Source organism: Malurus melanocephalus, unplaced genomic scaffold (genome assembly GCF_030028575.1).
Source record: "Malurus melanocephalus ecotype Western Australia unplaced genomic scaffold, MMel_1.1 scaffold_58, whole genome shotgun sequence".
In the NCBI taxonomy this organism is placed as follows: domain Eukaryota; kingdom Metazoa; phylum Chordata; class Aves; order Passeriformes; family Maluridae; genus Malurus; species Malurus melanocephalus.
Window position 1 is genome coordinate 230,244 of NW_026623290.1, and position 19,368 is coordinate 249,611.

General features: G+C 50.3%; 1 protein-coding gene across 1 annotated transcript in view; it reads right to left on the bottom strand.

Annotated features, from left to right (window-relative positions):
• Nucleotides 1-19,367, bottom strand: part of ST8SIA2 (ST8 alpha-N-acetyl-neuraminide alpha-2,8-sialyltransferase 2) — a gene marked incomplete at its 5' end in the record, with an annotated part of 29,175 nt that extends 9,808 nt beyond the window's left edge. Inside the window, 5 exons of the mRNA XM_057365792.1 lie at nt 49-342; nt 2,479-2,736; nt 3,265-3,393; nt 5,287-5,349; nt 19,273-19,367. Of these exons, the coding sequence (XP_057221775.1) occupies nt 49-342; nt 2,479-2,736; nt 3,265-3,393; nt 5,287-5,349; nt 19,273-19,367 (839 nt within the window). The remainder of the gene's footprint in view (nt 1-48; nt 343-2,478; nt 2,737-3,264; nt 3,394-5,286; nt 5,350-19,272) is intronic.
• Between the last annotated feature and the right edge of the window lies 1 nt (nt 19,368).

The window sequence follows — 19,368 nt, forward strand, 5'->3', positions numbered from 1 at the left end:
TCCCCAGCTCAGGAATGCTGGCTGGGAGCACAGCAGAAAGGCTCTCACCCTCGGACAGCRTGCAGCAGGCGCAGAGAGGGGTAGGCAGTCCTGACGTTGATGTGGTGCTTGAGGATGAGCTCGTTCACCCACTCCACACGCTCCTTGCCCCCCTTGGCCATGAAGGCYGGGATCCAGAGGATGCTGCCGTTGAGGCTGTGCAGGCGCTGCAGCAGCTTCTCCCTCCAGGTCTCGTTGACCAGGTCCTCGAAGGCGCGCTGGATCACCGAGGGGTTCATGGTCACCAGGTCTGTCTTCATGCCCACGTCCTGAGAGTACTCCTGCACGGGGGCCARGTTGCACCTGCGAGGGAAAACACCCAACAGGCATGGTCAGTGGGGTGAGAGAGGGCAGGGACAGGCACCAGGGGTGTGATKTCACCAGACAGGGCTGGTGACAACGTGACAATGTGCCCGTTTGCCCTCGCTTTTGGGAGGAAGAAGAGTGGAAATGATTCTCTCCAATAAATGAGTGCTGATGAGCCATCTCCATGTCAGGCCAYCATCCCTCAGCATGATGGCACGTGCTCATGTGTCCCTCAGGGACAATGACAATGTCAGCCACAACTGTGGTATCTGCTGGGTGGTTTGTAGGGAGCGGTGGCTCTTCTGGTGCTGCTTAAAAATAGTACCAGTAACAAAGCTCCAGCCTTTGCTCCCACAGCAGATTTGAGACAAAACAGCTTTTCCCACTCAAGGAAAGTGCTTGCCTCTTATTTCCAGCCCTGCTGGAATAACATTATCCCAAATGCCTTTTCTCCTCCTGGTGAGTCTCTACAAACAGCAGACCTGTGGCACTGGTGACGATGACACCGGAGGAAGGGATGCCAGGACACGGCTTCCACAGGGCCTGGCTATCTGGAGGCTGTGACCTAGTGCCACCTCTCAGGTTGTGCACGTGGACATGAGCCATGTGCCACGAGCTCCTGTGTCACATCATCATGAGAGCTGTGGGACAAACTGCCAACAGATCACCCTTTTTTTACATGGTTTTTCTACAGTTCCTTGGGGGGGAATCTGTCTGTGCCACGCACATGGCACAGGGCAAATGGCACTGGGAACCAGCTGATGGGGGATACAGAGAGATGCTCCCCCAGCATCATAAAAACCAGAGGGTGCCCATGTGTTTGCACACTGAGGGCTCCGCTGTGGTGTTTGACAGAGAAGTTACAGTATTTAATGAGCAGGAATTGCATCCTAACCATCTGCCTCGATAATCAGCTATTATTACTGTTTCCCCTGCTTTACAGATGGGGAAACTAAGGGAATTGTGGAAAGAAAATCCAGCTCCTGGCATGGGGGCCCTTTGATTGACTCGTCATGGGAGTGAATTCACTGAAAATAAACACTGGACCTGTATCCTGATACAGGCCCAATCCCTGGTCCCTGCCAACCCTGCTGAAAAGGCTGCCTGGATGGAGCAAACCTTCTGCAGGAAGATGCAGGTTCCAGCAGTGGCTCAGACAACCTACAGTGGGCAGTGTGTCTGTGCCAGACYTGCACTGGCACACAGCTGGGGAGAAGTCACTCAAAATCCTCATCCTCACATCCAGGAAAGCTTTTCTCCTGCAATGTTGCTGCCTGACACGAATGCCCCTCACTAAACTTCACCAGAACCACAATCAGCAGCTTTCCCCTCTGCTCGCTTGGGTTCCAGTTAAGRATAATGCTCTATCCCCTGTGGCCAGGCTGGGGCTGCCAGCAGCCAGGCAGCTGGAGCAGCAGTGTTTGAGTGGGGGACAGAGGTGACATTATCCTCATTCCCACGTCACGCCAGCACCGCCTCTGTGAGCTGCTGATGGATTGGGCTGTCCTCTTAATAGACTCACCAGAAAACAATGTCTGTGTGTACATAAATCATCTGTGGATTCCACAGCCTCTCGACTAACGGGAGCACGGGGCTGGGAAGGCAGGAGCTCCTCCTTTCCRCTTCAGACACCTTCAGCAGTGAATTTGATGTTCCCAGTGGGGCTMAGGATGTGCTGCTGCAGCTCTCTGGGACAGTGCAGCTGCAGGGACAGCAGCACTGGGGACACAGCGGAAGGTCAGATCTGGGCACACACAAGTGTGGAGCCAGGGCATGGTGGGGTGCCAGGGCATGGTGTGGTTCACCTTGTTCTCTAGGGCAGAAGGGATTTGGGGAAGCACAGGGTTTGTGAGAGCCCATGATAGGGTTTGTTTGCAAGAGGGCAAATGTGGGGGAAGAGGAGGGAGCACGCTGGAGGGTTAACGGTGCACCATGAGAAGGGATGAGGTGCACGTGCAACAACACTGGAGAGCACCTGCAGATGGGTTGCAGCAGGAAACTTGCATCAGTGAGCTCTRTGCGTGCACGTGGGGCTCTGAGGCTGTGCTGCTCTAGCTAACCAGGATTCAGCCCCTTGCACTGCTCCACAGGCCCCCAGAGGATGGTTCCCCCCGTTAGGAGACAGCCCCCTACCTTATGACGAAGCTGTGAGCGTCGATCTCGGGGCCGCAGCCGCTGCTGAGCAGGACCCCCGAGTTGCCCACGATGGCACAGGTGGGGAACTGCTTGCCCTTGAGGGGAGAGGTGCGGGGCAGCAGCTCGTACAGGTTCTGCGAGACGTTCATGGTGCTGTCCCTGTCAAACACGTAGTGGATGATGTCCCCCGGCTTCAGCGTCCCCTTCAGCACCGAAATGTCCTTCTCTGCATCCAGGAACTTCAAGATCTGCTTCCTGAGGAGRGGAAGAAAACAGCCCTATCAGGTGAGGCGCAGAGATAGCTTGGGTCAGACATAAGATGATCTCTTGCTTCCTGGCTGCCCTCACTGTGTGGCCAGTCCATCTGACTGCTGCTTTCCAGGAACAGCTTACAAAAGGATATCTCTATCTCAGAGCCTGCTCCCTCTCCACTCATYCCTGCCCAGGGCAGGCTGCCATTGTCAGCCCACCATTCAGTGTGAGTTCTGAGTTTACCCTGGGAAGAAGATCCCCTTCCCTCKGTGACCCATCACCTGCCCACAAATTCCACTCGGCCTGAAAAGCAGGGGCTCAAGTGCTCCTGGTTTTGTTGTTGCCAGGCCAGCTGGTTCAGCTGGAAATTCATTTCCAAGCRATCGTTTACAGATATGAAGCCCAGCTCAGCAGGAGATAAGTCTTTTCATTTCTTCCTTGACTTTTTTAGATGATACACAGAGGCAATTTGCCAGYTTGCACTGGAGAGGACCAAATCTGCCTCCTTGTCCTATAGGTAATTACCAGTACCTGATCTTCAAAGAGAGTGTCTGGTTGTGTCTCCATTTGGATGAGGCTGGTTTAATGTTGTGCTTAATGCTTTCATTACTTCTGTCAACAACAGCTGGAGACGAGGAGTCATTTATTACTGCTTCAGCTCTAGAGAAAAAGAAAGTCGGGGAGAGGGAGACAGAATCCGTTAGCATCCCAATGGCACTTCTAATCACCATCTTCAGCTCTGGCTGCTGGAATTCAAACTTCATCAGAAAAGCAAAATTGTAGTTATTAGCTAAACAAGAACTGAAAGCCTGTTCCTATTCTGCTGCACTCAAGCAGACAGACAGAAATCCTTAAATACCCRCTCGCTTCCATGAACTCAAACTGACAGCCAGGCACAGAAAACACACTATTACACAGGGCAATACAGAAAAACTTGCACAAAGAAACACACAGTGACAGGCTAGCAGATGGTCATTTTGCAGACAAGACACCCCAAAGCCCCCAAAATTAACTTAGAAACTTCGTAGCCAAGGCTGCTGCCCTGTTGCCTCATGGCTGCACATGAGCATCCCAAAGCAGAGCCAGCTCGGCTCCTGGAGAAGATTAAAATCCTCATCAGAGAGAAGCAACCCTCTCTACACTCAACAGAGAAATTAATTCAGGTGAGCTGCTGGGTGCTGCTTTTGAGACTGGGCTCTGAGCATCCTGTACTAAAGAAGAGCAGGCTGGCTCACTGGAAACTTAGAATTCTAAGGCCCTGCTTAGAATTGAGCATGGGGATTTCAGCATCTCTATCACCTGTTCCAGACCAAGAAATGAGCAGCAGCCAGATGCTGGAGGTGATCACTGGGAGACCCCAGTGTTTAATCCCTGCTCTAAGAAGGAAATCAGCCCCAGCACTTGTGCGCCATTTAAATCAAGTTGCAGGAATTGAAGTAGTCTCCAAATATTTGGTTCCAGCCAGCTGCCCTCCAACAAGAAAAGCCAAGCATCTCATCAAGAAGCTTGCGTGCGTATCTGCAGCCCCGAAAAAGCCTTCACACTTCAGAGCACTCTGAAAAACAYGCAGCCAAAGCACTTGCCATCAGCTAAAGGGAATCTCCCTCTCCACTGCAAAGGGCTTTTTCCAGCTGGGAAAAGCTTTGTAAATAAATGCATTTATATCAAGCATGTAAACCCCAAGGAGGGAGCAGAGTGAGAGATGGGGCAGAGGTGGTGGCCCAGGCTCATGGACAAACATCCAGCTCCTGAGAATGTATCTCCAGCCCAGGGAAAGAACTCCCCAGGACACAGAGTGACTCACACTGTATAATGTTTCAAAAAGGCAGGGAAATGTGTTTATAAATRCTGGCTGCCAGTGTCCTGGTGTGTGTGTGTACAGTACCTCTCCAGAGGCTGCCAGTCTGTTGGATTTGTTTGCTTCTTGCATTTTGCTGCATCACTCATGTCTTGGAAAGCTTACCTAGAAGGTGTCAAAAATCATAATACAAGTAGGGTAAAGCAGCCCTGGGAATAACTACGATTTTTTTGGTTTTGTCCATTTTCTGTGTTTTGATCACAGCTGGTGACATCATCACAGAATGATATCACTCTTCCTTCCATGGTGTCACTAAGCTTTTCAAACGTGCCTGGGCTGACAGGGAATCATTGTAAAAACACAGAGAGAGAGACACTGAATGACTCTGCCACGGAGGGATGTTACTGGAGTGCACTGCAGTAAAACTGAATGGAGTTCTGATCCCAAACACAGCCATCTCTCTTCTAATAGCATTTAAAACTATGGAAAATAGCAACTCTATCACTGACTTATTTTCACAATAAGTAACTCATTCTCTCAATCACMGCAACTTTCAGATCCTTGGTTATTTTCAAATGATTATCGCACTGAGCTGGAAGAAGGAGGGGGAGAAACGATTAAGAAAATGCAAAGCAGAAGTGAAAAGAAACTGATACATTTGCTAAATAAGAACAGCACTATCCAGCGAAGAGGAGAAGCAGATTAATAGCTGCCTTACAGCAAAAACAAATGAACACAAAATCTAATTTACAAACCTATTAGATTTGCTATGTAAGCTGTTCACAGCTGATCTGATTGTACCTCTGCCTCCAGAACTCCTGCAAGACAAAGGAAATGCATTATTTATAAATCCARCTCCTTTTTGCCAAGCATTGTTCAACAGTCAAGAAGAGATCCTGCTCAGAAGGGCTCCGAGCAGAGACGCAGCCGCCCCGCCCGTGTCCCACCCCATCCAGAGTGACAATGTCCCGATGTTTCTGAAGGGCTTTTCATCCATTGTCACCGCTGCCCTGCTGGCACCGTGAGATCATTCGGGCAAAAAACGCTCCGAGCCACCCCAATTAATAACACCTGTGTGATCTAAGCACCATCAGAGCCATCTGCTCTGGCTGCCACAGCAGTGTGCACCCTCCAGCTGCAAACACACCTCTGCTTCTCTTTACCAGCCAGGTGTTAGCAGTGCATGGAGAAGGTCTCCAACTCCAGGCTGCCAAGGCACTTTCCATGCCCTTATCAGGTAGGGACTGAACTGAATGATCTGGACAGGGTTCCCACCAGGGTTTCTTTACCTGGGATTTTAGTTGTGAASCTCCATTATCTCTATTTTATCCAGACTGAATAACCAGCCTCCTCGTCTTGTAGAGACCTCATCCTCATGGTGTACCTTGTCCCAGCTCTCAGGGACCCAGGACAGACCCAGAGCTCCGTGCCAGCCCACTCCAATCCTCTGAGTGCCTCCAAGCCCCTTGTCCCCATCTTTGGTGTAACCTGGCTGAAGCTACAAGGCCATGTCCAGTCATTCACATGCTGGAGCTGAGACCTGAAGTGACAGCTGTGTCACTCCCACGGCCTGAGACCGCCACACAAGGACAGATGGCAGACCAGTCTGACCAACACCTGTGGGAATGAACAGCCAACATTTCCAGCACCTACATGAAGCTATGAAGAACTCTTAAAAAACCCCACATCATTCACGCAAGCTGTGAATCCTCACTCAAAAATAAATACAAGATTGGTCTGCACCTATTCRGTTGCAGAGCCCCTTATTGCTTTAGCCTGCTGTTTTCACAGGGATCACAAAGAACAAGTCACCCACTTTGTGATGCTCAAGGGAGCTGGGCTCCCAGTCACACACATTTAAACTGCCATGTGCTCACTGCTCTTTTATTGTTCCCATTGCACAGATATCCCAATGAGCACACTCATAAAGAGAACCAAATTCTCTTCCAGCAGAAATATTGCTACCCAGAAATATATACCTTAATGAAAATGTATCTCAGGAGAATGTATTTCTACCAGTTCTGAAAAAAATCCCAAATGCATTAGACAAAAACGAAAAAGAGACAGCGTGTGTGCCCGCGTTTGGTGCCATTAAAAAAGATTCTCAGATTCGTGGGATGTGACATAAATCCCCTCATTAGGCTGAGCACAGCCCTCAGCACCACGTAACATCAAACCCCTGGAAATGCCACAATGGTTTTCCCTTTCCTCCCTCCTGCCAGAGACCATCCGTGGCCAAGTCAGAGCGATTCCTACTCCTCCTTCCTTTGACAGACCTGAGAGTCTGCGAGCTGTTTCATTTTTTGGTGCATCAAGGGAACAGCAGGGCTGGCTCATTCCTGGAGCCTCCTGGCATTTAACAAGCCTCCCCATTAATGGGGTTCACGGCGGGGTGTGGGAGCAGGCTGGATTAGTGTGCAAACCACGCACYGCTCCGAAATGTCTCCTCTGAAGGAGCCTTCCAAATGGGATTCACACTCCTTCACACTTGCTGTAGGACAGACAAAGCCCAGAGAAAGAAATGGCTTTTTCTCCCTGAATACATGCTGGTTCACAATCTCTGTGAAAGGAAAAAAAGGGAAATGAGGAAGTAGAGAAGACTACTCCCTCRGTGTTAGTTCCCACCTCACCCATGTTTTGTGGCTGCAGCAGGAGGGATTCAGAGCATCACAACGTATTATGCAAATGCATTTATCCAGTGTGGTTTTGCATGCCCCCATTACTGGTCTGTGTGTCTCCTCCTGAAACRGAGGCAGGTGCTGGGGCTGGAGATGCTGGACGTGAGGAAGGCAAGTTGAGAGCCCTGGAGGGGAAGRGGACAGACTGCCATGTCTCCAGCTGACAAACCCCTCAAGGACAGTGGCAGGTTACTCTTCCCCCTCACACACTGCGAGAAGCAAAAATATTGCAAAGCGAACAGCAGCAYGAAGGGTTCTGCTGTCATAAATGAAGATGGAGGGGGCAGCTTGCTGGTGGAGGAGAGCAGGGGCCTGCAAACCATCTCCCCATGACACCAGGGTCACTGCTCTGCTGGCCAGCAGCACACACCATGCTCTGGTGGACACCTGAGATGGCTGCAAAGACACTGCTCCCAGGTTTGGTTTCCCTGTCTGACACAGGGAGACTGCCCAGAGCTGGGACCTGATACTTGGCTCAAGGTCTGAGCTGGTTCAGTGAATCTTAAAATGCTCAAAACTGAGTGTTTTGATGTTTTGTGTGCCACACTACAACTTCAGGATGTTTTCCCTACAATCTCCCTCTGTACAGTGAAATGCAATGTGTGCCCTAGGATGCCCTGTCCAGCCACCCTGCTCAGCTCAACCCTCTGCTGGGTCCCAGACAGACAAACCAGCTCCAAACACCCAGAACTCAGCCAAGCACAGCATTTTCCAAGGTCTGCCATATTTCATTTCAACACAGGCCAGCCACTATCCTGTATGCCTTCACTTCCCCCACCTAGGAAGATGAAAACATTTAGAAATGGAGGGTTCTAATTAAGAAGCACATGTTAAAAAAAAACAAACAACAATCAGTCCATTTTATTATACCTTCCCAACCAGTAGTTTCAAATCTCTTTGCTTCAAAAGGCAAAGACCAACCTCGATTAAAATAGCACAGATAGCATTGATTTTGAAAAGCTTTCTAGTGCTASACTGTGTTTGGATTGAATTGCCTTATTAATCTAGTTGTTATCAGTTTGATTGTACAGCCAGCTCCACAAAGTACCAACCTGCTTCCTAATCCTATTATTTACAAAACATTTTTCTTTGGGCTTCTGTTGGGATGTTTTCCAGTGATAAGTTGCATCTATATGTGCTAATGCCATCTTACTGACTTATGCCATCTTTTCTCATTTTTGCTGAGATTTTCAAGCTGCATTTCCACTATCTAAGGTATTATATAGGTCAAAACATTCCGTGCTCAGATGTAAAGTGACACTGATTCATGTATCAAGGGATATAAAAGAAAAATAGTCTTATRGTTCAGGTCCAAATGTTCTTGGATGAATAATTTCTGACAAATCAGGTATGCAAAGACTTTCCTATTCACCCRCTGTGAATGGGCCTGTTTAGTGTTTTTGCTTCCCTTTTCATCGTTTCCCGCTTCTTAAATGCTTCTCTTAATTGTTGCTAGGTAAGTTCGGTCTCGCTTAGAGCAATTTCGATATGTGAAATCAAAGCTGCTTTGACTGAGCAAGTAGGTCACAGAGCCTCGTCGGGTGAGCAGATCTCTGAGAGCACACTTTACGTGTCCATGTTCTCGGGCTCACAAATGGGAAAATGTGTTTTCCATGGATATTTTACAATGCCCACCCCCAAGCCCTGCTTCCCCCAGAGGCATGTGGTGGGCGATACACACGAGAAGCGGGCACGAGAAACTTGAACTGGAAATTTCAGCCATCCTCAACCACCCATTTCAGAAATCAGACTATTATTTGGGTTGAAAAGGACCTTAAAGATCATCTCGTTCCAACCCTCCTGCATTTAACCACATTTGTGAAGCCCATTCCTGGTGGAACAAAACCTCTGCCTCTTCCTGACCTTGGGCAACCCAAGTCCTCCTCTTCTCCCTCCTCCACATAAAACATAGATAATAGTCCCTTGGGGGATTATTAGGCTGAATTTATCCACCTGAATTCCTCAGGAAGAGAGTTCAGAGTGCCACCATTTTTACCTGAGGGGTTCAAAAGACTAACACCTACTAATTAGGTTTTCACAACCTGCTTTTATGTTAGGTGCATTTTATGATCCTTGTTTTACTGCTAGGACACTGGGGGTGAAGTGGCACTTCAGTTCACACCAAAAAATGAGTTCCACAAGCCAGGAGCAGGCACTGTGAGTTTCCAGCAGACCTGTCCTCTAGAAAATGCTGCTCTTGCTGGGTGAGAGGGCCCAGAGGACCACAGGAATTGATCTGCAAAGGTTTCACTGGCCCAAAAAGCAGAGRATGCACTGCTCAGCCACTGGAAATGGAGGATAGAAATGGCCCTCTTGCCCCCAAACTTTATAGATCTGCTCCTCCTGATGCTCACAGTGCTGGGAAAAGTGGATGAGGCTTCACATGAACTTCAACCATCTCTTTCTCTTCCCTGAAATTCAGGGATTGTGTTGAGAGCAGCAGAACAACCAACACACTCCAGGGCTTTTGGGGAAGAATTGTCACATTTCCMAGTTGCCTATGAAAGAGAAATAATTGGCTTCCAAATGCCAACCTGCCCAGYCCTACCCTGGAGTGCTGACAAGCAAAGATATCCCAGGAGCCCAAAGTGAGACGAAACTRAGCCCAGAATCCAAACCACAGTTCCTTGGAGATTGTGTCCTGGCCATCCATCAACATATGTGGGTGTGTGAAAAGATGGAAAAAGGACACATTCATCAGGAAGGCCYCTCGTGGGCTTCTCTGTAGACACTCAAGTGGTGACTGTGGGGTTCAGGTCAAAATCCACCCATATCCATCAAATGYTCTGCAGTCCCAGGAGAGACAGATTCGAAGAGGAATGGCTGGTTAGCCCCACATGTAAATCAACTTGCAAATCAGAAACAAAAGCCAGAGCTAGATGAGAAATTATGGGATCAGATATGCATTTCTGAACCTTGAGACCCTGTACTCAAACAGTCCATTGTGCACTGTCCTGGCACCGCTCCCCGCTCCAGGAATGCTACTCTTCCAGCCTGGGGGAAGCCAGGACATCAGACCCTTGCACAGCATTCCTGTGACATTTCACCAGGTGTTTTGGAGGCTCTCATGCTGGGATGTGGGGAAGACTGTGATGAAGAGAAGAAGTGGTTGCTGGGTGGTAGCTGCACTCCCCAGGCAAGCAAGGGATTAATTGGGACGACATTTCTAAAGCAGCTGTCTGCTAGGACAGAAGATCCTGCAATACATCCCGATGAGATGTTCRAAATCGCACTTCAATGTGTTTAAAACATCTCACTTGATTACATTGTCACAGCTTGGCAGCCCAAGTGTCAAAAACTTCCTAAATATCAGGTGCTATTTTAAGTGCTCCAAGCTTAATTCTATTGAGTCATACACTTGCATTTGGGAAAGTGTGCCCATATTGTGGCTTTCAGGAACATCACCTGGCCCAGCTGGGGTCCCAGTGCAGGTCTGGTACATGAARTGAAGCCAGGCTGGCAGTGAAGCATCTTACAGCAAGCCAAGGACACTCGGGGTTAAGTTGCTCCTGGCACTTGTCATGGCAAATGAAGATCTGTCAGTGCCATGCAAAGCACCCTYGTTCATTTGCTCACCTCCTCCCACACCCCAGTCCCACCTCCACATCACCCATCCTGCAGGCTCCTCCCCAGGGACCACAGGAGGATGGGAAGGTCAGAGTGCTCAGCATCCCTGCTTGTCAGGCAGTGACAGTGGCTCCACATCGGCTCCTGAGGAAATGTGAGCAGGGTTTGCCCCTGAGCTCTCTGTCTGGCTGCAAGTCACAGTGTGTAATCACTGCAAGTGTCTGCTGAGGACACATGGAATGAAGACACATGAGTTTGCAAAACAGACATCTATTGYTTAATAAGGAATATGCCAATTAGCCTGAAACATTCAAGTGACAGAAACAGTGACAAATCAGCAGGCACGGTGCARCTCTGACGACGAGTGGACAGCAGACAATGGGAGGGATGCCTGTGGCAGCCTGTCACCAGGACACTGCTGGGGATCACTCTGCACTGGGATAACCCAATYCCTGTCCCTGCCCTCTGGGCCCAACGCAATCTGTGCTTTTCCTGAACCAGCAAAGTGTCCCTTGCACCTGTGGAGGGTCAGCTCTCACATCCACATGCATTTGCTGTAGCACCAGCATGGCCTGACTCAAATCACCTCAAGACTCTCTTGTTTTATCACTGCTGTAAAGACAAAATAGTCACATGCTCACAGGACTCAAATGTCAGACCCTWCCCCTCTCCCCACCCTGCATACTGGCAGGACCTTATTCCCTCCTTCATCTCAAGTCTTCCATTAAAACTTTATTCCTGGCATCAGCTCTTTTTCTCTGGCTGTGTCCATTCAATAGCCAGCAAAGAAACAGACATTGAAACAAGCAAAAAGGATCCAGGCAGGGGCTTCCAACCGGCAGTGTATGTGTATTTTGTGTATGTTTGTGTATTTATTTCCTTTCTCTTCTTCCCCTTTTGGAAGGGAGAAGCTAAAAACCCCAAGAACCAGAGAAGACCTAAAAAGCAGCAGAGACAAAAGCCTCACTGCTTACAAAACATGTCTACACTATACATTTGTGCTGAGATAATTTTTTCTGCTAACAGAGCAAAGCTCTCAGGGAGCACAAAGAGCAGAGCATTGGTTTACAGCAGAATCTGCCACCCTGAGCATCCGTTCCCAGCAGCCAGAAATCCCAGTGGCTCCTGCAGCATCTTGGACTCCACATACCTTGGGAATGGTACAATAGGAAACATTACCACATGGGACTGTGRGCCACTGGGCTCATCCTCCTACACCCCTCTCATCTCTTTTCCCAGTGCTCTGTGCAGCAACTGGAATGCTGAAGGTCTCATGTGGTTTCTTCTTTTCACTGTTGATGTCAATGCTGAGGACTCCTCCTGGGCAGAGACATCCTCCTGGGGGATGTTCTTCTGTATGAGTATCCTCACAATAACATCCAGTGCTTACATAAAGAGGGCTGGGAGTGCTCGGGTGAGAGCTACACCCCACAACCAGCACCAGACYCACCCCAGGACCTTCACAGGAATGTGGATCCCAGGTGACAATGTTGAGCTGCCAAATAYTGAAAAACCCATGGTGTGTTCAGAGCTCGGCCTCCTCTCTTCTCCCCTGATCACAAAGCTACGCTGTGAAAATCCAGGCAGCAGCAAGAAGTTTAATGACCCAGGGAGCAGCTGCTGACCCACAGTGTGCCTGTGGGTGTTCGAAAAGGTGCTGGAGGTGCCTCACAATGATGCTTAACCTTCGCAGGGGAAACATGGCCCATTGTAACCGATGGCTGAGAGCTGAGCGATATTCCTSAAGGTGCTGGCAAAGCCTGGGCTGGAGGTGCCAGGTCACAGAGCAAGAACCACCCTTGGATTCAGAGTTGCCAGACACATGGGGGATACCAGAGCCCACTGTGAGGCTGTTTGACTGAGGAGAGCACTTCGAAACTGTGACAAAAGATGCTTTTCAAAGCAGCCCTGCCTGTGGGAGCGCTGCACGGGGAGGGACAGTATGTTCAGCATGAGCCTGGGCTGGGGTTTGTGTTTGTTTGCATGCAGGAATTCCCTGGGAATATCCCAATGACAAGGATTTGATRTGCAGTGGCAAGAAGCATTCAGCACTTCAGTCTCCCACCCCACACCACTGTCCCTGCTCTGGCAGGCRTCAGCAGTGCTGTGCCCATCTCCCTTTTGCTTCCCAGTTGGAACCAGTGCTGCTGCTGTTGATGAAGATGCATCTCCCAAGGCCGCCAGCACCACCAAGGCTGCTGCCAGCCAAGACAAGGATTTACAGTGGAAACGTGAAGAAAAAGGAGTTGTAAAGATATTCCTTCCTGTTTTTCCTGTCCCTTTTTCTTTTTTCTTTCTTTTTCTATTGCATTGCAAGGGACTAAGCAGCTGACACCAGCCTGCTCTGCAGTGGCATTTGCTGAAGGACACCTGAAAGTCTGCAGACAATTCACTTTGTCAGGGAATTTCCTTGTTTCCTGAGGCAACTGGGGATGGAAGCCAGAGAAGTAGCAAAATAATTATTGTCTAATGTTGTACTTTGGGTTTAGTTCTTGCTGCTGAGGATGACCCAGACCCAGGCCCAGGCAAAACAAATAAGGGAGGCAATTAGAAGAAGTCCGGTTCGGAACAACTGATTTTTATAGCAACTGTGCCTGTGGATGCATTAAAGTAGTTCTGTTCTGAGGAATGAAGAAGCAAAATACCTGTAGAATCACAGAATTMTAGAATCATATAGATGAAAAATATCCTTTAAGATCATTRAGTCCAACAGTCAACCCAACCAAKCCAAGTCCAGCATRAAACCATGTTCCTAARTGCCACATCTACACATTTTTTAAACACCTCCAGGGATCATGACTCCACCACTCTCCTGGGCAGCCTGTGCCAATGCTTGTCARACCTYTCAGTGAAGAACTTTTTCCTATTATCCAATCTAAACTTCTTCTGGYGCCACTTGAGGCCATTTCCTCTTTTCTTATCCTTAGGGCAGCCTGAAAGCCCGAGGAAAGATAAAGGCACTCCTGTTMAATGCTCCTCTGGAAGATCAAAAGCACATCAGTCACGTGAGAGAAAACCGAGACCMCTTCAGTTCATCCATGCCTGGGAAAGGCTGGGGGAGCTTGTGATGGCTGGGAAAGGCTGGGGAAGTTGGTGGCAGTGGCAAGATCTGCTGTGTCACTGCTGGCCCTGGTCCCAGCGCTTCGCTGGCTCACAGGGAGGAGCAGCCACGGCACTGCTGAGGCTGAATCTCTCAATTCTCCGTTATCTGCTCAACAAACCTTTGCTAAATGAGCCAACACTCACCACTCCTTGCTCTCTGCTGGGACAGAAGGGTTTCCTTTGCCTTCCTCACYGGAATTGTGAAGAGTTGGAGGTGGRAACAAAAGCCCACCTGGGCAAAAAGGAAACTTGAAGCCCTTCTGGGAAGTGCTTTGTTGTCTTCATTGCTCTGGCTGCACGAACTGGCCTGGCTACAGCAATATTGCATCCAGGAGGGGCTGGCTGGTGATTTGCATCTTCCTACCACAGCTCTCCCCACCTCCAAGCTCAGAAATTTCCCCCTTGAGGGTCTTGCAAGCTGCTGATAGCCAGTACTGGACTGAGGAGCAACTTTTCAACAGATGTACCCTAAATCCCTCAGTTATGTTCCCAGCACTGGGTTTTTTCTTTGTTTCACCTGCTGGGGGTCTGGTAGTGCTTCCCATCCTGCTGCTCCCAGCCCTCCCWGCAGGTACCACTGCTCATGACAATCCCTCAGAGCTCAGCTCAAAGAAACATGATGTGGACACTCATCTTCAGCCTGCTCCAGGCAGGAGCACAGGGGTTTGGATGTGTCTTTGTGGCAGCCTGCCCTGCCTCTGCAGGGCTTCAGGAGGTGAGGGAGTGTTTCATGGGGAGGAGGGGGAGCTCTGCAGCCAACCTGAAATCAGCTGCTTGAGCTCAGGTTATTGTCACAAGAGTTGCAATCAAAGCCTACTCTGAGTATTTTCTTACTCAAATCAGTGCTCCAACATTGCTTTTATTTTCCACCCTGATGTGTCACGGAGCTTTCATGAGAGTCCTGCCATWCCCAACGAGTACAAAGGTCTCCTTTGGCTCCATTTACATGAACACTTCCAGGGTGTYCGTGGGCTTCTGTCCTGCTGAGAGCCATTCCTCCTCCAGCCCAACCTGGATAATTGCCGGCTTGTGCACACCCACTGTGAGAGCGCACTAAAGCGGTTGTTGGTAAAACACAGCACTTTCTCCAGCAAAACTCTGTGGTRGAGAGCAAGTGTTAGACTAACTCTGGGCTAGGCACAGTAAATCACAGCCTGGAAGACGTAAGCAGGACATTTATACCCCATGGACCAACCCTGACAAGGAGCGTTACGACTATAGCCTGCTACAGACTGCTCACAGCAACCCGGCAGCCTCCATAAAGGACACAAAATCTCTCTTCCCGAGCCTTTGAACGGCAGGCATTAGAAAAGGGCACATGAGGAAAAAGTGGCAATTTACTGACAAGCTCCCAGGCAGGCCAGCAATATCAGAGAGTCCAATTCGTCACTTAGAGAGAGCAGGATATAATTCCTCCTGTAATCACGATGGAAAGGCCTGTGGTCTGGGCTAGCAGGGAAAAGGTTGACTCATATTAAGACCAACCCATCACCAAGTGTCAAGTGCTCCCTAAGATGGCTCAGACGCTAATTCGAGAAGTCACCTGGTGGCAGCGGGTCACCAGCTCCCTCTACAGACAATCAGGACACAGCCGGACCCCTGCAGAAMTGCTACAGCAAGCGCAGAATAACAAAGAGAGTCCCTTTAAACCGGAGCGGAATTTTCCTCCTCATCACCAGCAATAATTATCCCGCTCGATGCCAAGCCCTTTGTTTTCCTTTGCGGAGAGAGGTTTGTCCCGGCGTGGATGAAGAAATGGCTGCGATGGCATAAGCGCTCCCCAAGCCAGCCGGGAATGTGTCTTTTGTTTCCTTCCAGCGGAACAAAGAGCGGGAGCGGTGCATGGAAACACAGGCGCCACCGGGCTGCAGGAAAAGTTCAGCAGCGCGGAACCAGGTGGCTGGTCGGAAACAAAGTGCCAAGACCACTCGCGGCAGCAATACTTCACAGTGCAGCACACGACGAGCGTGTCCCTGCCCGCCAGCATCACCCCAGCATCCCATCAGCATCCCACAACCCCGCCGGGCACACGACCCAAGCCACAAACCCGTAGGTGACACGTCCAAACAGCGACAAGGATGTAGCAGGGGCAAAATCCGGGCACAGGGGTGGCTGCAGGGTGGGAGGAACGGGCTAAGCCAGAGCGACGCAGCATCGGGAGCGAGAAACTGCTGAATTCTCATCCCTGCCCCAACACCTCTTTGTTTCAGCATCTCCTGGCTGTGGGAGGTGGGAAAARGATGTCTAGAGGAGTGAGATGGGACTGCTTAAGGCACAAACATCTTTCTCAGAAGCCTCTCAGAGCCCTCGGCTCCTACCTCCCTTCACCTGCGATGTGGGGAACTTATTGTTCAGAGAAGTAACATGGATTTGGGTTTTTTTTTTGTCCTTTTGCCAGTAGTATTACAGCCTCTCTTACTTCATAGCTCACGAACATTTTTTGTTTTCTTTCTGAAATTTCTCAGTATTTGCAGGTGACAGAAATCTGTCCCCCCTGCTCCCACCCATACGAGGTACGTTCTTCCAAAGACAATCCAAATCACAGGCAGGGGGCAGGGTACGTGTAAAAGTGGGCAAGCTGTTCGCTCCTCACAATAATTAGAGAGTGTTTCGATGCCAAGGAAAAAGAAGAAAAGAGTTGCACCTGCCTGTGTTTCCCAGCCCCCCTCAGCACCATGAGCCTGCCAGGGCACAGCTGGGCAGCTCCTTCCTTGTCTGCTGCACTGACCAAAGCGAGGGTGATCTGTGGGGGTGCGAAGGAGGATGCTGAGCCACATGATCCAACAAATATTCCTGATGTGGGGGAAAGCTGCACAAATACACATTATCTCCCCCACCTCTCATCACGGAGAGGAGCTGTTCCCTCCTGGACACACAGAGAGCTCCTTGAAAACTTTGGAAGGGTCTCTTCTCTGCACTTTTAATRTCACACAGTTCCCTTTACCTACAGGACGTGTTAACAAAAAGTGCTATTTACGTGGCTCCCAAAGCTGAAAACTCTCTATCATCCCCTGACCTGCTGCAGACCAAACACTCKGCTTTTCCATGCCATCCCAGCAATGCACTTCAGCCAGGTCAGAGCACTGTGCTCACCATTCCTGGCACCACAGCAGCACACAGGGATGAAGTGCCCTTTGTGCCACGCTTCTGTGCAGGGTGACCTGTGTTTGGCCCTCACTGTGTTTGGGATGCAGGAGCTCATCAAACCCGAAGCACTCCAGAGATGCAATGRGGAAAAGTGGGTGAGAGCAGACAAAGCAAGAGAAAGGTTCAGTTTGCCCAACTTCATGATTAAGTAATCTACAATTAATACAGCAGGGTCCCACCTTTGCTCTGTTCATGCCCGTAAGGGAAGCACAGCTGATGTGGGCACTGATCTGTGCAAGGTCTGGCGCTCACGTGTATCACAGGACAAGGATGCAGGACTCTCCTTCACCCCCTGGGTGCAGGGTGCTCCTCTCCTCTGCCAGCTCCCTCCTGCACTACCATTCCTGAATGCTGTGTGGAACAAGCCGCTCGCTGTTCCTACAGAACTCATCTGACCCTGCTGCCGTCTCTGCCGCCGCACCGCTTGGCAGTACTTCCTCGGAGGAACTACAGCAACAAACTCAGATGCCAGGGTTTGGAGATAAGCAGCCAGCAAACAGCCAATTTCCATACAATGCACAGAAAAGAGAGGAGAAAAAAGACACAATACTGGGAATCCCTAATGAACCAGGGTGAAAAACAGGACAAGTAAGTAACAAAACAAAATAGATTTTCAATAAGGGCACAGCAAGTTCTAGTGGGTAGATCTGGCAGATAGGCGAGGAGAGAGAAGAAAGAATAGAAGCCAGAAAAGGAGACGGGAAGAAAGCAAAGGGATCAGAGCAGCCTGTCCAATGGAGAGGGTGCATCAGAAGATTTTAATTTCCTTTATTATTACATAGATAGTGCCAGCTCATTGCAGAGCAACCATTCATCTACCCTGGTAACCTACAGTCTGGTAGGTGGATGTTTCTGGACAAGGCTGCTGACCTTTAAGCACTTCTTGCCTGTGGCACCCAAAATAACATAACAATGAAACAATAAACAAACATCAGTGCATTTCTTTTATCATCTCATCAAGGTATTTTGTTTTGGTGTAACACAGTGGACAAAGCCACCTGGTCCCAAACAGAAAGACCTTTGTGTCATTTGGGCACCCGATAGCATACCTCATTACTAAAATTATCTGATTTTCCATATAGCTGTAGTGAGTTCCTCAAGTTAATGCAAACCCGCCTCTCAGCATTTGTTCCTCTCATTCCCTAAGTTTCCACCACACCTCAGAGACGGGGTTTATGGGGTGGATAGGATGCTGCTCCTCAGACTGAGGGGCTCCTTTAGCCCCTGCCATAGATGGCACCTGCAGGTAAACACCGACCATGGCAGTGATCAGCAGGGGGTGATCATGAAGCCCCTCATGCATCCCATCTGAACACAATAGTGAGGTGAGCTCTCCCACCGTGCTCCATCACGCCCACCCAACTGGTCCCGGCTCAATTTCTCCCATCCCACAGACTGGTCCTTTATCCACCATTCCCATCAGCTCGGTGAAGCTCCACCACACCCATCTGGACCACCAGTGGCACCTAAGCCCCCTGGGCTACAACTTGCCCCAGCATCCCTGTCCAGCAGACCACTCACACTGATATCCTACTTAGGGACCTGCTCCATCCGTCCATCAGCATCCGAGCACTGCCCGTGCCAAAATCCCTCTCTCCAGACCAGAACCTGCTCCAACATTTCTAATCAGACTGGTACCCACTCCAGCATCCCTAMCCAGACCTGTACCTGATCGAGCATCCCTGGACCGGTACCTCAGCCTCTCTAAAAGGACCAGTACCTTCATGTCTCTAAKGGGAGTGGTACCCGCTCCAGCATCCCTGCACGGACCGGTACCTCAGTGTCTGTGAAGGGAGTGGTAGCTGCTCCAGCATCCCTGCCTGGACCGGTACCCCAGAGCCTGTAACGGGAGCAGTACCTGCTCTGGTACCCCTATCCAGGCAGGCATCTCAGCATCCCTAAAGGGACCGCTAGCTGCTCCAGCATCCCTACCCGGACCGGTACCTTCCCGTGTCCAACGGGAACAGGAGCCGCTCCCGCCCCGCTGTCCGGCCCGGCGTGGCCGCCCCCCGGCCCCRTGCCCCATCCTGTCCGGCATGTCCCGCCCGGGGCTGCCACCGGCCCCGCGGAGCGGCGCGGCAGAGCAGCGCGCTCCCTTCCCACTTAGGCACGGCAAAAACCAGGAGAGCCGGAGACAAAGAAACTGTCCGGGCGCCCGCCCCCTCCGCCGCCGCCACCGCCTCCTCCCCGGTCCCCAGCACCGCTCCGCTCCGYGCCCCTTCCTCCGCGCGGGGACGGGGGATTTACCCGCTTTCCTCCTCGATCTCCGAGATATCGGCGAAGATCAGGAAACCGACGAGCAGCGTGAGGAGCGCCAGCGTCCAGCCCCGGCACGGCAGCGGC